The sequence below is a fragment of the Neocloeon triangulifer genome, unplaced genomic scaffold (genome assembly GCF_031216515.1).
Source record: "Neocloeon triangulifer isolate White Clay Creek 2 clone unplaced genomic scaffold, ASM3121651v1 ptg000006l, whole genome shotgun sequence".
Lineage (NCBI taxonomy): Eukaryota > Metazoa > Arthropoda > Insecta > Ephemeroptera > Baetidae > Neocloeon > Neocloeon triangulifer.
In genome coordinates, this window is record NW_026775549.1 from 1126618 (window position 1) to 1146091 (window position 19474).

The following is a 19474-nucleotide window of genomic DNA, read 5'->3' on the forward strand; positions in this document are numbered from 1 at the left end:
CGTCAAGTTCCTAGCTCAGTAAACACCACACAAATTTATAAAAATAAAAAAAAATTTTAAAAAGTTTGGACAGTTTTTATTTTGTAATCGCTGAAATTTTCTGGTCTGGTGCCTGACATAATGTGAAAATTTTTTAAAGGAGCTGTCAGGAAAATGTGATGCATTGCGCTCTTTTAGATTTATCTCGGATTTCCTTCGTCCATAATCATCAGTGTAGGTATTCACACCTGCTCTCCAGACATTTTGCTTTTTCACTTTTTGTGAAAATTTTCAAAATTCTTCTTCTGATGGGACCAATTAAATTATATTTTTAACCGGTGGAGACGCTTTTTAATTAAAAAAACGCAAGCCGTCGTGCCGGCGGTTGATATATCAGAGAAAATCCAAGCTGTTAGCAACTTCCTCGCCGGCTGAGCACCTTGCCTTGAAAATATTTTTAATAGTTAGCGGAAGTACGTCACCCTTGTTCCCATCCGTACGTGTGCATTCTCCTTCGTTGTGACCTCCAGTCAGACCTGCGCTGGCTTTCATAAATTATATCTTTTATACGACGACTTTTGCGTGTGTGCAGCGCTCAATTCGTTTTATTTTTATCTCTCTCGCTATTTGCGAAATTAAGCCGCCTGCTGCGCTTTTTGCTTCGTAATTATTCTTCCACCGCGCGATTGCCAACGGAAAACTTCTTCATATTTTGATTTGACCCTTTGAATACTTTTCTGTGTTTGGTCGCGCTCGGATAGCATCTCGTGTTTGTTATTATTTTCGCCTCCCGCCGTCGCGCATTATCTTGTTACACATCTGAGTCATTACATACACGAGTGAAGTTATTTGCATTGAATGCAACACTTCGCTCTCTGATACAGTTTTGCAAGACACCGCACTCGGTGCGGCAATTTAACTGTAAAATTAGGCAATTCATGCATGCACAAACAGCACATTTCTCTCTCTCCGGCGCGAGGAGCAACAGAAACGCACCGTTTAATCTGAGAGACCTTTCTGAATTAATATAAGCTTTTCTTATCAGGCAATAGTTTACAGAAAATTTAAAAAGCTCTTGCTACAACTTGTAATCAGAATCAATGTATATTTAAAACATAAAGAATTATTTTAAATTTATTATTTATTTGTTAATTTTTTTCTATAAGTTATTATTTTTTTTCATAATTAAACATGTATTATTATAAATTATTTGTTAATTTTATGGTAAAAACCTCAGACCTTTAGAAAATGAGTAAAGTTTTAAAATTATAATTTACAGTTTTTTTATGTACATAATTTTAAAAATATATTTTATCTTGCATCTCAAGCTTAATACTTAAATTATGACTTAAGAGTACACCACAAAAAATTTTAGGGGTTTGGTTATAATTTTATTAATATTATAATGTTGAATGCTTAATTGAAAATAATAATAATTCTTGATAATTGACAAGATATTCAATAAAAACCAGATGTACTAATTATTTCAAATTATTTTAACTAAAGAATTCATCAAGCCCCGATTATTAAAATAACAATTGTGGCGCCTGAGCAGTACCCACTCTATTCTTACAAGTCATAAACATGCCGTCAACTACGCAAAATAATACCAATGGATACAAATGAAGTGAAAAAGTTGTCACCGCTGAAAGTGGCTCTCTGTGTAAAGGCTAAACTCCCCCAACGACAACTACATAATATAATACCGCTTGACGCAGCTCTTTTTTATTATTACATGTTTATAAATATTGAGAGTAAAAAAAGTATTGTATAATAATTTAAGCGCACGCTACTCCACCTATAAAAGCTGATACTAAAGGGCGGATGCTCAATTATAAAGGAGTTACAGACCACCAAGACAAGTGTGCGCTGCATGAAAATTATATTCGCGCAGCGATACGTCCTGTTATTATATATTGGATTTTGCGCTGCGCTCTCGCTACTTCTTGCACCGCGAGGAAATCGCGAAACGAGAGACTCCCAAAATCGAAGTGGGATCAAAAGGACCACCCAGGGCAAATCGCGCTCCTTCACTTCGCTTGATCGCGGCGCAGGAGGAACAGGAAAGAGAGATACGGACAGACCACCCTCTTGTAAGCTATCGGCTCAAAGACTTAGAGTCCGTTCGAAATCGGTTTGGAAATCAGAAACCGCTGCACGGAAGCTACTTTGACTAACAGAGATTAGAAGGGAGATTTGAAAGTTGGGAGTCAAAATATCAGCCTAGCCAGTCAGGAAAAGAAAGAGGACAGAGAAATGTTTTTTTCTTCTAACAAAAACGTTGTAATTAAATCTTGATTTCTGAAAACAGAAAATAATGAAGAGCTTTCATGTTTGGTTTTCAGCAGCGTAAAATTCAAAAATTAATTTAAAAAAGTTTTAAATTGTTTTGATATTTACTGAAAAAAAAACTTATTTCAAGAAACGTTGCGTTAAATCAGATATCTGTTTTATGGGAAAATAAGGAATTTTCTCCTTAGGTTTTCATTGCAAGTCAGTGGAGTTGAGCAGAAAAGCTGTCAGAGTGCAACTTTCGAAGTGTGCGCCTCATATAGATATTACGACGGCTGTGGGAAAATTTGCTGCTGATGATCATACGCATGGGAATCGTAGAAAATGGCTGTTTGACGAGTTTCACTCGAATTGGGGCAAAGTTTGCGTGTAACTGGCCGAGGTGTCCGGGACTGTGCGGGCACGCGGCTCTTCTTGGTTAATGATGTGCTCGCTCGCTGCTCACCGGTCGGCGTGCGTGGGAGTGCATTTGAGAATCGGCCAGCTCTTTAATATAATCATGCTCGGCTCGTTCGTTCGTTCGTTCGGTGGGTTTGGTTTTTTAAGGCTCAACTGATTTGCTGATATGACCGCTATAATAATAATAACAATATCTGAAAGACTCTCTCACATAATGAATGTGTAGAAATAAATAATATTTGTGCCGCTCGGGGCTGTGCATGTGATATGGGAGGAATATAAAATACAGACGAAACGAAGGAAAGAAAAGCTTTTTATTCGTGCAGCAGCGGACCTCACAGCAGCATCGCCTCTGATTCAATTATGGCCAGCAGAGATTGTGATAATATGCGCTCGGTTAATATTTAAAATAAATAATAATACTGCACGTTATTTCTATTTGCGCTCTGAGATCAAGTTTCGACTTTGTGCTGAAACAAAAGTTGGCCTCCCCCGTTGAAAACTATACACACACAAATTTACATGTCTTCATTTTTCTCTCCTTGGCCGAGCAAGGCCCAGCCTTAAGCTAATTTCATAGCAGCAGGATAATGACTCGTGTAATTTGAGAGATCTCGTTGTGATATTTTAATTCGGCTCGCGGAGACTCCCATTTATTCACCAAGCAGTACTTATACTTCTTAACTTGACCGAAGAATAAATTTCCAAAGTGCATCCGACTGTGGCAATTATATTCAAATCGCTTTTTGCATAAAACCACTCCGAGGTCCCGTTAGAGACTCTCTTTGCTGCTGCTCGGAGAAGCACTACTTTAATTTCGACCTAGACGGGCCGATGATTTATGAGCCGGGGAAGTGCACCGCACTCCTCTCACACAAAAAGAAGTTTCGCCACACACCGTGCATAATTTTAATTTAATCAACTGCTCGTCAGCCACCGCGGCTCTCTGCTCAACTGAGTAAATCGGCGTTTTGCGAAATTCTGTATGCCATGCAACCGGCACCTCTCATTTGCAAATAATATATATTTATTGCTCAAATAATGATCTTTCATTTATGCTAATTCCAATCGTGTGGCGCTCGTCGCGAATCGAGGAAATAATAACATTTATTTGCTTGGCAACTCGAGCCGGCAGCTCAATCACCCCCGCAAAATTTCACAACGTTCCGTGTATTTATAAGGCTGAATAATTTTTATTGCAGAGAGTGTAAGAAGTGCGCCGTTCTCATTTGCCTGCATATCAAGTATCAACTATTTATATCCATCACTTGTCAAAGCTCAACATGGGAGGAATGGAATTTTGTTCTGTTGTGTGCTTGCTATGAGATCAGCGAAGGAAAAAGTAAATTTGTTTTGGGATTTTCCTGTAAAGAAATGTTTTTCCTGAATAAAACCACACACACGGACTGTGACCTGGCCCATGAATCAAGAAGCTTGTTATTCAAAAGCCTCTGAATTTTCAACAAAACTTCAATTAGGAAACAAAATTTAAAGTCATAATTAAGTTTATCCAAAAAGAAATCCTGTTATACATTTTTCTTTTATTTCTACAGCAAGATATATGTATATAGAATGGGCATCTCGGCTTATTTGTTTAACTTGGAAATTTGACAGCTCTAAATTTTTTGGAATAGCAGGTTAAAAAAAGCCAATAAATAATTCATAAATTGCAGCGTTACAATTAAAATTAAACGAATGAATTTAGGCTGTGGTAGTGTTTTCCTTTTTATGTTTCTCAACAAGTGAAATTACAAGGATGACAAGCAATTTTCTCTATTTTCTCCATAATCATTTTTATGATTATCTACATAAAAAAGTGGATTAATGTCAATTTTGCAAGATATAAATTTGGTTTTAAAAGAAAATACAATTTTTTTTTTAATTTTTCCTTTTTATTTATATTGCTTTTTACCCATATATAATCATACTTTCATTTAAATTTTATTAATTCCTTAATGCAAAAGTAAAAAGTCTTTTTATTTTATATACAGACTCCTGTTCTGGCAAATTACCTTGCCTCGAGTGTTATCCCGAGGTGTTAGAAAGGTGATCTGCAAGCGCCGCGGCAGCGCAACAGCAGCACCGCGGATAATTAGCCCCGGTGTCAGAAGCAGCAGGTGTTCCGTCACCTCAATCATCAGTCAGCATGTGCGAGCGATTTCTTATTTGCAGCCCTCGTCTCGTGTCTGTATATATACATGTGTGTGTGTTCGTATATACAATAACCATTAAGCCAACACACGGCGGGCAGATCCGCCAAAAGATCATTACTATCAAATTCGTTTGTTTACCCACGGTGTAATTAAGCCTCCGACTTGGAGGAAAATCTTTTTCCATGCAGCTCTCGTCGGCTAAAAGTTAATAAAAAAAAATCGGAGATAGATATATATTCGCCATCTAGCAAATTCGCTCGCGGGCTCGAAACTTATTTTCATGTTAGTTAGCGGTGGGTGTAGATCGTGATTAACCGATTATGCCGCGCATATACATTCGACGTGTGTGTGTGCGCGCCCGATAAATTATTATTGCAATGTGCCCATGATTTATCAGACGTCGTGCAAATATCGCAATGCATGTAATGAGAGCTGCGGAGAGTGAAAAGGGTCGGGGATCATTATGAGCAGAGAGAACTAGCCCGGCAATTACTGCAGCTCTGACGGCGGCAGGTGATTGTCCAGAGCGAAAAGTGCACTTTGATAAGCAGTCAGTTTTCAACGGCACAAAGACTTTCTAGTTATACTCTTACTTCTCAGGTCAGGAAGATTTAAACTAAAGATTTAATTTGCTAGAGAAAAAGGAAATACATAAAGTTAATCTGTGATAATCATTTATATTAATTTAAGCAAAAGAAGGCACAAGAGATGAACAAAAGAATTTTTTTTCTATATTTACATCTCATATATGTGTATACACAATTTATTCTAACACTTATAAATATATAAAATATCTTACTTTATGCGCGTTAACTCCATCAACAAAAATATAGTAACATTATTCATGTTTTAATTTTGTTAAGAAATATACAAATAATTAGTTTTATTATTAATTAGTTAAAAAAAAAGAAAAAATATAAAATTTAATTTTAACTCCTTTTTAGAATGTAAAATTATAATTAACATTATTAATATAATACAATTCATGATAAAACTTTAAAGACAATATTTCTTGCATAAAAAAACATTCATGTTAAAAAAATCAGCCCGTATGAAGTCTGTCGGCGGCGTTTGTGGTGATTACAGAGAAAAAAGTTTGCGGGGTGGATGCTTCTTTCTTAGCCTGCATACTAATCAGCCGACAGACTGAAGCGTCTCTTCATAGAGAGAGAAAATAAGGATTACAGCAATCATTAGCGGCGACAATGAAGCCTGTTGGAGGGTGTGTTCGTTTTTTTCTTTTCGGACGATCGGTTAGGCTTTGAAATCGCCTTCAACACCTAAATTTCGGCCGCGGCTGACTAGTTAACAATGATGGAATAACGGCAGCAGTGAAAAGAGAAGATGAAAAAGAAGTTGATGGGCGCGAACAATAATAAATATCAAACGGCGTTCGCGAAACGAGTGGGTGGAAGGTGGAAGAGCTTTGTAAGTGTGCGGCGTCGTTATGAAGTTTTCACTTTTATTATGTATAGAGTTTTCCAAACGTAGAAATCGAAAATAAATATCAGAGGTTCAAAGTAAAAAAGTTAATTTATAATTTCTAGCATTTCAATTATCTAAATTAAATTAATTTCACATTATTTGAAGAACGAAAATCTTTTAAATCCAGCATCATAAGGATGTATCAAAAATTAATTTTTGGCAATTCATTCTCTAAAATAATAAAAAAAAAAATTTGAAAACGATTGAAGAAATTGGCACTCGAGGATCATGAAAGTGAAGAAATATCTTATGAATAATAGTTTAGTATTAAATTTAAAATTGGGACATCAAACCATCAATTCTAATCTCCATGCAAAGGTTAATTATTTACACACATGAATCACTTTGTTATATATTAATTTAATTTCGTTTTTTGTTTAAATATCTAAAGACACCACAAATCCAAGGTTGGAACACTCTATAATGTCTATAATGACGTATTGGCTCGGTTTATTTACTGAGTCGAGTGGAGCTTCTGTCGCTCTTTTGCGAAATTTCATTTCTCCGCCGCAGCTATTAAGTCTGTGCACTTAAAAAGGCGTGATAAAAAGCTCCGAGGGGAACAATTACTAGCCGGAGCGTAATCAGCGCGAACCACTCAATTCAGTGGAAAAGCACCTAACCGTAAAATTGCACGCAGTAACGACGCGACCATAAAGCTCTCGTGTCCACGCACGGCAGAAGACAAAAGGTGCGCGCGGCGTTTAGTTGTTTGCGGAGGCTCCTCTCTCCCCGCAACAGCATCTTTCTTCGCGGCGGCGGCGGCGGCCGGGGGACATCCAGTTTGCTTTGCACCGAGAGAGATGATTCCACGAATCGCGCTGGAACAGGATTTGATCTTTTGACTTTTAAATGCTCTGCTGCTGTGTGCAGTAGCGAAATTGCGCGCGGCACATTACATAAATAAAGAGAGAGAGAGAAAGAAAGACCGGCCGGCCGGCGGCCGAGTGAGAGAGAGAACGAGATTTATAAAATTTATTTTATATATATCTGTTTAATAACAACCGAGAAGAGCTCCCACGCCGCACATATTATTTCAATAAAGAGCAGACCACCCTCCACGAGAGTTGGGTTCGACCTATTAGAAAATCATTTATGCGCGCACCGATCTCATCATAATTTAATATCGCACCAAATATTAAAATATGAGAGAGAAAAAATCGGCGGTGTGTGCACCGATTGGGCGTGTGTAGACGTGTGTGGCGTGTATAGAGAAAACAAATAATCATCGTTCTCACCACACACCCTCGCCTCCCTGGGTGAGAGATTAGAACATCAGGCCGCCCCTGCACACTGCCCTGGCGAACAATGGAGAACGCGCGAGACAATGCGTGAATGCGTGGGCGGAGGTGAGGATTAGAGGTTTGTCTCCTCCGAGAAGAGCAGCGTGTGACTCACAGCTGCACTTCTTCATGGGATTCACCTCCTGCGTACGTACGAGACGGTGAAGGTCCTCTTCACACGTGCTCGGCCAAATTTGGCCCGCCTGCGGCTGCCACCAAATTCAAATCGGAAAACCCACTCGCTATTTTTGAAACTGTGTCATTTTTCGGCTTTGTTTGTTTGCCGACGTAAATGGTCAGCGTGCAATAAATCTGTCACACGCCGACTTTTGTTTTTGCGCGGCCTTATCGGGCTCTTCCGAACGACAAGGTCCGCGAGTTAAATTATTTATAATACAATTTCGAAACAGCCGCGAGTACGTGATAAGACACGATTAAACCAGAAGCTTTTATTTATCCTTCTGCCGAGTCGGTGTAAATGCGTGAATTTTTTTGCTTTCAAATGCCGAACCCTTTCCAATCTCTAACAATGTACACAAACAGGTGCGCTTTTTGTGTTGTTTTTAAAAATGATCACTCTCCCGAGCGGTCCGACGCACCACAAAACACTTCTTTATTCACGTGATTAATCGCTTTTCTAATGAATTCCGTTTTCCGTTCCACTTGCCGGCTGATGATGATGATGAGGCATTTCAGATTTTCTGCCTTAATGAACTAATTTAGGCGCGAGAACGAGAACGTGCTCCTGTAACGAGAAGCGCCAGGATTGAAAAATTTAATTTCAGATTTCCCTCGGTGTGATTTCTATAGCGTTCTGGGCCTGCCCGTTTTTTTCATAACTCGCCTGTCTGCCTTATTAATGATAGTTTAAACCCACACCTCTTCTCTCTGCCGCGGTACGAAAATATTGTTCGGCGAGCACCGGCCGCAGGGACCGCAAGGCGTCTCTTTTAATTTGAATTATCCGTCCAACGCACACCGACGCCAGCAGCTTTTTCGCTCATTTCGGTCTCTTCTCTCATTTCGCGACGGCTACCGGGCTTGCCGTTTATCAGTTAATTGAAATTGCGCACCAGACATCAGATATATATATAATAATATGTGGTGCGAATCAGCCTTCGGCTCTCGCGCACCCATACCCACCAGAGGGGCCACACCTAATTTAATATATTTCACGTTTTGCTCCATTATGTCGCCAAAACTGCCCTTCTTAATGATGACAACGTGAAAAAGGTCTCTTGGGTGCGGTCATTGTTGCTCCGAGTAGCGCATAAATAGATCACCCGGCTGTGATTTTGGCCAACCTTTCAATCATTCGTCGTCCGCTACAACTGCCAGCCGAAAATGTTTTATTAATAAAATAAGACGCTCTCAATAATCCGTATCAACCAACATCCAGTTTGAGCGTGTCAGCTCAAATGTCTATGCTGATGTTCAAATCGCCCGGTTCGGTGTGAGCGACACTCCAAAAAAGAACTAACATCTCGCTGCGCGGTGAAAAGAAATCCTTGTGGTCTATCGAAACAGGACCAGCAACAACAAGGATTGTTCATGCTTGATGCCACTCAATTATATTGCTCGCTCCTGAATTATATTAAAAGTGTGAAAAAGCTACACGTGCACAATTTATGTAATTTATTTAATTTTACTAAATTTTGCTAGTTAAGCTTGAAATTAAGCAATTTAACATAAGAATAAGTAAAAATTGAAACCAAAATTTTTAAACAAATAATACCCTTAGACGTATTCTTAAAAATTAATTTAAAAAAAAATCATTGCTCAGCTAATTTAGGTTAACACCTGCAGACTTATCCCATCGTCCCATGGAAGGATAAAATTTAACAAAAAACAATTTTCAACAAGGATCTTCTTTCTTCGTGATTAACTCTTAAATTCTCTTAAATGATAAAATCGGATAAAATATTAAAATCAGAACAAAAAAAGCAAGGTTAGGCATTCCTGCGCCCTCGCGGGCTCAACCTGCAACCAAAATTATCGCATAGTAGCGCAATTACAATTTAAATGCCAAGACCTCTCTCTTTAATTCGCCGCGCGCAATAATCAAGCAGGCCCTTAATGATTTCATTCCTTTTCCGCGCAAACAGTGATGAATCACTTGCGCGGCGTCATTAAATCCACTGCCCTCTCTCGCGCAGCAATCCCGCTGCAAAAATCCAAAAAATCCTTCATCAGCCACGCTCATTAATCACGTGCGTCGTTTTTTTTTCTGATTCGCAGGCAAAAAGTGGAAGAGCCTCACTCCGCAGGACCGTCGCCCGTACGTTGAAGAGGCCGAGCATCTGCGCGTCATCCACATGCAGGAACACCCAGACTACAAGTACCGACCGCGGCGCCGCAAGCACAACAAGCGCGGCGCCGCAGCCGGCAATGCAGTCGGAAACGGCGCTGCCACGCCGAACAACCGCGGCCGCTCCGAGTCGACGCGTTCGCCGGGCGGATCTCTGCTGCACCAGCACTTGTACCAACAACCGCGGGTGGCGGCGTCGCCGGCGGCGCCGACGTCTCCGTTCCGCCACCTCAGCAACTACGCCAGCTCGTCCAGCCCGGCCAGTTATTACAACTCGTCGCCGATGCTGCACACTCCGGACTCATCGCCGACCGGCAGTCCCGAGCCTGGCGCCGACTCGATGCGGACAATGCCCAAGAGGACTTCGCCCGAGTCGCGCGAGGTCAGCACACTGCCCACACCCGAGATGTCGCCCATGGAGCAGGACAAGGACACGTTCCAGTTCCAGCAGCAGGAGCAGGACAAGTTCAAGGCCTTCAGACAGCAGCAGCAGCGATTCTTCAACGGTGGCGGCGCCGCCCCGGCGCACCACTTCCAGCTGCCGACCGGCGGCGCCATCGTGATGGGCCGCGGCGCCACCAGTCAGCCCTATCAGGGCCGAACGCACTTTGAAAGTGTCACCAGCACGTTCTACCCGCCGGTGGTGATTCCTCCCTCCTCGGCGGCCAACAGCGCCGCCACGGCCAGTCCACCCCCGGCAGCCTCGGTGCACTCGATGTACAACGGCGCCGCCAACGCTTCTTCCTACCTCGGATACAGCATGCATTGCTCGCCCTCGGGCTATCAGCAGCCTCTGCCAGGAGCCAGGGACGCGTGTCAAGGTGAGAGAGAAAAATTATTTCCTACCAACACACTCCGTTGATGAGCAATTAAAAAGCTCGCGTTTGATTAGTTCTTTGGATTAAGTTTGGGGTTTGATGATGTCGATTAGCTTTAGCAATCAAAGGTGTTTCAGAATTCCTATGATAATTAATCTGATAGGGTCATTAGCCTCCTTAAATTTTCTTACCTAAAGGGGTTTTTGGGAATTTTTCATTCATTTTTATTCCTAAATCTAGTTAGAAGGAAACTTTAATAAAAATTTGGAGTAAAAAACATTATTAAAATATATTTCAATATATTAATTTACATTAATTAATCAATTTAATTGGATAAAATTTGTCTTTAAATGTGTTGTAGATTTACTTTTTTTTAATTAATTATTTGATAATAAGTAAATTAAATTCAAGCAATATTATTTTAGGAGTCATAGCTTATGACGTGAAAAAAGCAGTGTCAGATTAAATTATATTGAAATTTATACTAGACAAAGATGGTTAATATTGTTAATCTTTCATTTAAAAATTATTTGATAACCGAATTAAGGTAGTGTTAATTTTTTGTTTAATTTTTTTATAATTATTTTCATTTAAGTAATGTAATACATGCATTATATAGATAAAATTCAATTCTATTCACTTAAAACAAGTCAAATAATGGAAATACATAGAGAGAGAATTGGCAGCCAGTTCTAGAAAACAACTTTTACTAAAACCATCATTATGTTAATATTAAATTACATTTAAAAATCAAGCATGAAAACAAAAGAAGATTTAATTATTTTTTACTGACGCGTATTTCCCGTCGTATTTTTCCAGGTTCTTCAAACATGTCAGAGGACTTATCGGGCGCCTCCGGCACGTGCCGCTCTAGCTATGCGGGCGGCCACCACCACCATCAGTTCCAAGTGTCCGCCTCTGATGAACTGCTGATGGACGCGGGCCAGCTGGACACGCACGAATTCGACCGTTACCTCAACAAGAGCCAGCAACACGACCTGGACTCGAACCACAATTATCAGCACCAAATCCAGCAGCAGCACCACCACCAGGCCATCCACATGGGCTACTACCAGCAGCACCAGGCGACGGCCGCGGAGGCGCTGAAAGGTGAGGCCGAGTACGGCGCCGCCGACCTGCCGATGGAGCAGCAGATTAAGAGCGAGGACGACTTCAGCCTCATTTTGGCGGACGTGCGCAAAACCTGCTACAACAGCTCGTAGTGAAATTTAATTTAAATAAAATGAAAAAAGATTTGTGAAACAACAGTCTGTGAGAGAGGAGTGCCTTTTGAGATTTTGATTCGGAGATGGACCGAGTTTAAAATGCTTTATGAATGTAGCAGTGTTTGTTGGCTTTGTTTGTAACGTGTAAATAAGACATACGCACAATAAGCCTCGTTTTTGAGGCAGTTATCATTTTATTTGATCGCTGTTTGAACGACGAACATTCCTCAAGAGCAGTACTTAAGGACTTTAAACTTGTAGCTTCCTTCGTTGATTCTGTCTTTTAATTAATTTGACTCTCTTGGCCAGAGTGGCCAGGGTTGCCCTTGTGAAAATAATTTCCCGCAAGTGCTGCAGATTTTAAACCTATTTAAGTATAGTTTAGTAAAATTCTAAATTAGAAAAAAATATTTAACCGAAAACTCAGGTTGAACTCCCAGCAGAGTCATTTATTTTCCCGTTCAAATTGGAGCCCATTTTATGCCACGCAGCCAATGACAATAAAGAGCGGCTGATTAATGGTAATTTATTCCGGTCATTAATATTCAAAACATCTCGTCCAATATTTATACATTTCATCAACCCCGCGATTTATTTATGCGTGCGCGGCGGCTGGGTGGGAAGTATATAAAAGTGCTCAAGCCTTTGTCCTTTGGAAAATATATGAATTCGCCGCCGCCGTCGCTGTATTTAAAAAATCCACGACGCAGGTGTGATGGAATTCTACTACCTTTCATATCAAGATTCTAACTTCCAACAATAATTATAATTCACGGTGTCTTCATAAAAATTTTCATTTAAATGGAAGAAAATTATAATTTTTAAATTTTAAACTTTTCGGAAACCAAGCGAACAATAAACAATGTGCCTTTGGAGATTTTGAAACTTTTTATATAAAATAAGAAACGCCGACACGCCAGAGGTAAATTACTGCTTTGAGCAGTCTGGAGGTCATGCTTATTGATAATTAGCATTTTCGCCTCTCGAGGACAATTGACCTTCCCACTACTCTCCGTCTAGTGCATCTCTCTTATGTGTGCCTTACATTTATTTTTTTTTCTACAAGCAGCACGCGCTGGTCGTCCTGTGGCGAGAGGCGAAACGGTTCCACGCACAAAAACACACACAATAATTACGTGAGATAATAACGATGTAGGAGACGCAAAAATTTCATAACTCACCGCTCCTTCTTCCTCCATGCAGCATCCACACAAACAACAACTTTTTTTATAATCGTCCAACTTCTCTTTTTATACACCGAGAGCTAGTGCGTTATTATGTAATGTGGTAATAATTTTGTACGGCAAATATTTCTAGTTGTTAAGGCAGCAGTATATAAATAATAACGTAATTTTTTTTTTTACTATTTCAATGTTGGCTATTTTCTATTGAACTTATTTTAGTTATTTTATCGATAATTATTTTTTTTGTACAGAAAATTGAATGTCAATTTGACGACGAGTATCTCATCATGCAATGTTGGAATATTTTTTTGTGAAATTAAAATAATAAAAACACGATAACGACATTACAAGAGAAAATTTGTAGATATTGGAATTTTTGTCAATATGTTAAAAAGCAATCAATAAATTGTTTTAATCCTATATGCAATAAAAAAGTTTGTTTCAATTCTCTGTGTTAACCCTGTGAGAAGGTATGCAGCGACATTTTTATATTAATTGGCTCATTCACTTAGCTGTCGCACGCTTTTCTATCAGAAAAGTATACACCAGCGCACGGTTTGAATATCTCGCACGTCCAAGACTCTCGAACGGTGTGACACTCAGACAAAAGGGTCAATTTCCTCGAGGATCGAGAGGCATGCGAGTTATTTAAAAGAGTGTCAGTGAGCGAGATAATCAAAAATGAAATCAGCCCCTTCGCAGCTTGACCGTGCGCACATGAAAAGAGCCGCTCTCTTCTGATGCCTCTCGTATCTCGGACGCAGCATCAACCGCCTATTCGCTCGCCGGTAATGAGCCGGGCCGCGTTTCTTCTCTTGCTCGCCTCCAGTGTGAATCCGCAGAGAAAATTATGATTTCCACTCACAAATAAATTGACTAAGTGCCTAATCAGCTACATTTAGATTTGATTTAAGATGTATAACATATAAAATAAGACCAAATTATATATAAATTAATTTGTGGTGACCTAAATATACATACTATAATAATTTTATGTTCAGATAATGAACCAATTTTGCCGTAATAAGCTCTCCGTATTTGATAAGCCCTGGAGATTAAATTTCTGAATGGCAAACAACCCGCCCATTGTTTGGGTTCTGTTTATTAACGGAGTTTGTAATAGCCAATAAAAGTAATTAAAAGGCAGCTTTGTATGGGCCATCACTGCCGTGTTACACACCTTAGCTGATTATGGTCTGGCTTGTGACGCGCCATCCTCGTCAGGAGCAAAAGCACAACTTGGAATGCCTCATTTATTAACGTCGCTCGGCCAAAAATTCACCTCGGGCGATTTCTGAAATAAATGTTCTTTGCTGTAACAGGAGGAGAGCACTGAAGCATAAAATATAGAAAATTATATCAGGAAATTTTCATGTTTTATTTGGCTTATTTGAATTCCAGGTAAATCAAGAGCGAGCGAAGGGAATAAATAACAAATGGTGGTGCAGATTATCGTGGGGCATTATGTCACTGAGAGGCAATATGAGAGGCGAGCCTTGTAATTAAAAATACCGCCCCTCAATAAATTACCGGCGAGGAGGATGCACGATCTCTCTGTGAGCGCCGTGTGATCGTATCACCGCAATATTTTGATTTAGGACCACTCTCGCGGCTCACCGACTGATTCCAAAAGGACGACAAACAACTCTATTCTGGAATCAAATACAATTTATTCAAAGAGCATCGCCAGAGAGAAGTTTAGACATATTTTGGATATTTATACGCTCCTGCCTGTGAGGAAAATTGTGGTTCTCGTAAATTCACATATTCTTTTTATGTCGAATATAGTTTAATAAATTTAAAATCTTTTGAAAAAAGAAACTTTAATCTTAACTCGTTAAATTTTGTAACAGTATCGAAGGTTTAATCATTAAAACATTTGCATAGTTCTGTGATTTTCTCACTAGACGATTAATTGCCTTTCACAGCCTCTCGCGATGATTGTGTGATTCCCTGGCGAGAATCCTTGGCCCTTCTTTTATAATACGCCGAGAGAGACGTGCATAAGTACAACTTCTCTGCTAATGGCAAAAATTTATTTATTCGCTCGCAGTACATTAAAGAGAGTGGATTGCATTTAATTTGGTTTCAGGTGCGCGACATAAACGGAGCAGCTTCTGGATATATTGCCTTTGGATGATTCTTGGAAGTATCAGCGTTAATAGCCTGCTTTGTGGCTGTGAAATGCATTAAGGCGGTCGATTAATTCAGTGTAGGATAATTTACAAACTGCGTCGATCGTAATTTAACATTAATTTGTTATTTGTTACGATTTTTTTAAAGAGAAATTTAAGTTAACTGTGAGGTGAAGTGAAGGTAAAATACAAAATCAAACTCAATATTTGTATGCATCTTTGTCTCAATTAATTATTGAACTGTTATAAATTAGTATGATTAAATTTTTTTATATAAAGATTCATTTCAGATCATGGGAATATAACTTTTTATGTTGTCCAAAGTTTAAAAAATTTAAAAAATTTTAGTGAAAATTTAAAATTAAACACTTGATCAATATTTTCTATTCAAAATTTCAAACGTGCTGCAGATTTTGTAAAAAAATTATAGATTCATGAAAAGTAAATTATAAAAAAAATTTTAATATTCATGCAAACTCTATCAAATCGCGCATAAAATGTTTTTCTAACTAGAAACTACATAAATAGATTTAATTAATTACTTTTTATTTAAAGATATACGCAAAAGCTTTTTTTGCGCTGTAAAAAAATCTTCTTGCTTTTTATGATTACTGGGACTTCCCTCCTCTGCACCTTTTTTCATCGCAGTGACATCAACGCGCCGTTTCGCTCTCTGTTCATAAGTCGCTATATGATTATATAGCTTCTTGGCTGATTGGTTTTTCATCTAATCGCTTTGCTCCGAGATGATGAAACTGCAGCACCTCACAGGAGAGACGAAGTGTGAGTCAGGAAAATATATAACTTGACGATTGCTTTTATTATTTTTGCAGAGCGTGCACGCAGGCGAGCGGTAATCAGCGGCAAAAATGGAGAAAAGAAAAGCGACGAGAAAGACGGCCGGTGCAAATTTTGATTTATGATCCGCTTGAATTACATGCTGATACGGCGGCGTGACAGGATTATTTTCCATCATAAAAGCCGGCAATAACAAGAGTCGAATTTGAATAATGAAATTATGACAGCTGCTTACACTCTTGAGAGATACACACGCCGAGAGATCTGGGCGTGATAATTTTCGCGCAGTCGACAAGCAGGGCCGTTCTTGCCTTTCTGATAAAGATAATGCCAATTGCTGTGACTTTTGATAGGATAAGTGGCCGTTCAACGCGCTCATAGAAATCTATCTTATTCAATTAAACGTGAAGATATAACGGAACAATCAAATGAAAATTAAACATGGAATCCTGGAAATCTGCGAATGAATGTGAAATTATTAAATCTAATCTAAATTTTTATTAGAAATCTGAATTAGTCTATAAAAGGACATTTTCGTGTTGATTTTTTTTTTAATTGAAAATAAAGAAATTATATTAAGTTTGTTCTACAACACGGGTTATTCTTTCTAAATTTTAAATCTTTGTGCATTTTTTTTATTTTTGAAAAGGAAAACTGAAAAAAAATAATGCGATTAATTGAAAAAAAAAATTATTGATTTGGAATTTTGGAATAGTGGGAATAATTTAACTTTTTATAATAGTAAAAACACATCTAAATTTGATACATTCAATTAATTTCAAATGCTTTGTTTAAATTTTTATCTTATAGTCATATGTTTGAAAATTTTCCTCATGAGGTAAAACCAGGTAAAACGATGTTTTTCAAAGCTCCGAGTGCTATGCGTTTTCCGGCTAATTAAATTGTCAACCTTTGTTGAGCCCCCCTAGTCTCATCTTGATTACACGATTTTTATTAAACCTGACCTTGCAGTGCGGGGTATACCAAGGGAGATGCAAAGCATAGGATATATTTATTTCCCTTATGTAAGAAAGGAAGTGTTGATTCGCGCTTCACGAAACACATGCAGCAAAGAAGAGAAGTAGAAGCGACTTGCGCTTTTTTTCTCGGCTGCCTTTCTGATGAATTACTCGCACACGTCCAGACACCACCAGACCTCGAGACTGCCTAATCACTATTCACGAGCCTCGTATCCGAGCGCACCATTAGAGGAATGAGGAAGGAAACATTGCAGTGCGCCCATCACAAATTGTGTCAACCCGTCAGTACCTCTTGAGTATACTTACAATTAGTAATACATGATTAGGGGCTCAGAGAGTGAAAGAAATTTAATCGTTTTGTGGATGACAAAAATACAATTATTGCTTCATTACCTTTCCTAAATTATTATGCAAAAATTTATCAAATATTTTTTTTAAATTTAAATTTAAAAAAGTTCCTCCTTCAAGTATAAATTAAATAAAATTATTTATCCATATCATTTCTTAATTAATCTTGCTATTTAATTTAGGCCAAAGAAAAAAAAGAAACAAAATATAACGCAATATAGTCTAGGCTTAAATCTTTGGCCCTATATAATCCCTAATCTTCTACAATTTTAAAATAAAGCAAGGGCTAATCATTTTAAATTGACCCAAAGAGAAAATTAATTTACACTGTTTAATCTGATTTAATGTTAAACCGTGTTATAGGTGGTTCTAAAATACTTTTTACATAATTAATCTTGTAAGCTTGTAAAAATTATAAAGAAGAATTTTAATTATAAATTGATGCGTCTTCAAATTACGATTTTTATTTTCATCTGTAAAATTGAAAGGACCAAAATTATGGCTATAAGTGCGTAATCGCATCCGAACATCATCTATTTTAGCGATCTTTATGGTCTAATGTCTAATCACTCCAAATTTAATCTCTAATCTATTCTGCTATTGCGACTAATTTAATAGTATAACAATCAGAAGATGCATCAAAATCACGCAATCTACAGATTGAAGAAATAAACTTGTTTTGATTTGATAAGCACTTCTCTTGAAATTATGCATGTCTTGGAGAACCATCTCTCATCTCCCTCCACTATTATTAATTTACGCGTTCATATATCCACGCTCATTTAGCGCCGTTTAGTTATGCAACGTGTACAGATTTTGATTGCTACCTTCGCCGACAGGTCGCAGCACGCATCAGCTTGCGAAAAACGAGGAGTGCCGCAAGGAGCTCTGTGCTGTAGCAAGGAGCTTTTTTCGAGTTTCGAGGTGACCCGCCGATCGATGTCGGTAAAAGTCGGCAACACCCGAAGCTGAGGCCATCTTGACCATACGAAACCTCAACAAGAACTGAAGAGAACATCAAATTTGTAAGTTTTACACTTTTTCTTGCTCAGAAAGTCAAAATCACAGTCAGAAAGGGGTACCTTAGACTTTTTGTCGCATCTTTCTCTGTAGACTTGAACCTTTTGTTGATGTTTTCGAAGAAAAGAAACGATATGTAAGCAGAAGATTTGCTTTGCATTTAAACACCTGATTCGATCTTTGCCGAATTAAATTTTTTTTGTTTTTCTGCACAATAATTAGAGCTTTTCAAGTACTGCTATTATATTCTCAATATTTACACACGATTGATAGAGCTTATTAAAAATAATGCGAATTCATGAAAGATGATAAATTTGATACATAGAGAATTTATTTTCAAAAAATTAAATTACGGCTATTTATGTATGTAAATAATATCAATAGAATTTTTTCTTAGTGATGAAAATCTTAAGTTGTATCCTAATTTTTTATTCAAATGTACGGAAAGGTTTCCTAATAATTTATCTTTTGCAGAAAATGGCCCCTGTTATGAGGAGGTTGCTTCAAACCAACATCAAGAAACATCTGGTCATCGCCAGTGTTCTCTGCGGCATTTCCGTCGTCGTCACCGAGAATGTCCTGAACAAGCCTAGGAAAGCGAAATACGCTGAATTCTATAAGTATGTTTAAATTTAAAATAAAGAGCTAAAGTCTATAAATCAATTTTAAATACATAGTTATTACATCTTTTTTTTTTATTTCCGAAGGACCTACGATGCCGAGCAAGACTTCCAGAGGATGGTTAAATGCGGAGTTTTCCAGTCTGTGAAGCCCTGAACTTGCAGCCAATAGTTCCAGCAAATAGATAAAAAAAATGTCATTATTCAATTAAAAAGATATGTAAATAAATGTAATAGACTCCTGTCAAGTTGTTTTTCCAAAAATGTATTTCATCGACAAAGTCCTATTTTTAAATCACTTTAAATTTCATCGCACAGGAACTTAATATTTAAATTTATCAACAAGTTTGAATTGGTTTTAATTACTCGAAAGCCAGGTCGGTTTTTTTAAGTCTTATGCAAATTAGTTCCTGTGAATCCCAATTAGCAAGTCGACCAATGGGAGG

The 19474-nt window shown here is 38.3% G+C and overlaps 1 protein-coding gene and 1 long non-coding RNA gene across 2 annotated transcripts in view; both read left to right on the plus strand.

The window, feature by feature from the left end:
* The window catches only part of LOC132194096 (transcription factor SOX-8), a 51099-nt gene extending 37544 nt beyond the window's left edge, over positions 1–13555 (plus strand). Inside the window, exons 3-4 of the mRNA XM_059615174.1 lie at positions 9830–10720; positions 11537–13555. Of these exons, the coding sequence (XP_059471157.1) occupies positions 9830–10720; positions 11537–11940 (1295 nt within the window). The 3' untranslated portion in view covers positions 11941–13555. The remainder of the gene's footprint in view (positions 1–9829; positions 10721–11536) is intronic.
* Positions 13556–17306: 3751 nt separating this feature from the next.
* LOC132194285 (uncharacterized) lies at positions 17307–19292 on the plus strand. The gene is made up of 4 exons (XR_009441526.1): positions 17307–17321; positions 18228–18413; positions 18883–19028; positions 19116–19292. It is a non-coding gene; the product is annotated as an uncharacterized LOC132194285 (long non-coding RNA).
* Positions 19293–19474: the final 182 nt, after the last annotated feature.